General features: G+C 50.1%; 1 protein-coding gene across 1 annotated transcript in view; it reads right to left on the reverse strand.

Annotated features, from left to right (window-relative positions):
- Positions 1-987: 987 nt before the first annotated feature.
- Positions 988-1,077, reverse strand: part of LOC104407706 (methylcytosine dioxygenase TET3-like) — an 8,416-nt gene continuing 8,326 nt past the window's right edge. Inside the window, exon 12 of the mRNA XM_010017052.1 lies at positions 988-1,077. This exon is cut by the window's right edge and continues 1 nt beyond it. Within this exon, the coding sequence (XP_010015354.1) occupies positions 988-1,077 (90 nt within the window).

The following is a 1,077-nucleotide window of genomic DNA, read 5'->3' on the forward strand; positions in this document are numbered from 1 at the left end:
TGGCGAGGAGCCGAGCAAAGACGTGCCATGCCGGGACGTCCCTCGCGGTAAGAAAGGACTCCTCGAGTTGAAAAACAGGTAATTTGAGGTCCTTGGGCAAAAAAATAGTTGGATTTTCAGCATGTCTGGCTGACGGTGAAGCACCAGACCCCGTCAGCGCCCGTGTGTTGGAGCTGGAGGGGGTCACCTCTTGCCTTGAAGCTGGTTTGGTGATCGGGTTGTATTTGATTTGCGTTCAAGGTTGGGTTTCATTTTCCATGTTGGCTTCTCTTTCGAAGATCGGCTTCGTCGTTGTGGTCGGAGTAACAAATAAAATAAAATAAAATCCAATAAATAGGCATTATTTTTAAGTGGAATTAAAAACCTCTCCTTTGCCAAAGGACGCTACGGGCTCCTCCGGCCCTTTGCACGAGGCTGGATTAAAAAAACCATGGAGATATAAATATGAGATTCCCAAAAAGCCTCAAACAGCACCGTCCTCTTTTGGTTTTACCAAGGTTTGCTCCGTTTGCCAACTCCTCGCCAAGCGCAGCCCTCTGACGGCGTGCGCCCACATCGGCTCCGCTGTTTGGACATTGGGTTTGCTTTCTGTGGGATGGGTGGTTTGTTTGAGGCTGGATTAAAAAAACCATGGAGATATAAATATGAGATTCCCAAAAAGCCTCAAACAGCACCGTCCTCTTTTGGTTTTACCAAGGTTTGCTCCGTTTGCCAACTCCTCGCCAAGCGCAGCCCTCTGACGGCGTGCGCCCACATCGGCTCCGCTGTTTGGACATTGGGTTTGCTTTCTGTGGGATGGGTGGTTTGTTTTTTTTTTTCCTCTGTTCTTCTTGTGTTTTGCTTCTCTCTTTTTTTTTCTTTTTGTCTATTTTATTTCTAATCCTTTTCTTCTCCCCCACGCCTGAGGAGAAAGCACCACGAAGCAACGCCGGGCTCCGGCGCTGCCGAGGGTTGAGGTAACATGGGGCCGTGGCAGTTGCCTCCGTCTCAGATCCAGCGGCTGTAGGGGCCCGTCACCTTGGTGTAAGCATAGGAGGACACAGTGATGGCAGAGTTGGTGGGGATGGCCACCGCCTG

The sequence above is a fragment of the Nestor notabilis genome, unplaced genomic scaffold (assembly GCF_000696875.1).
Source record: "Nestor notabilis isolate BGI_N333 unplaced genomic scaffold, ASM69687v1 scaffold25996, whole genome shotgun sequence".
In the NCBI taxonomy this organism is placed as follows: Eukaryota; Metazoa; Chordata; class Aves; order Psittaciformes; family Psittacidae; genus Nestor; species Nestor notabilis.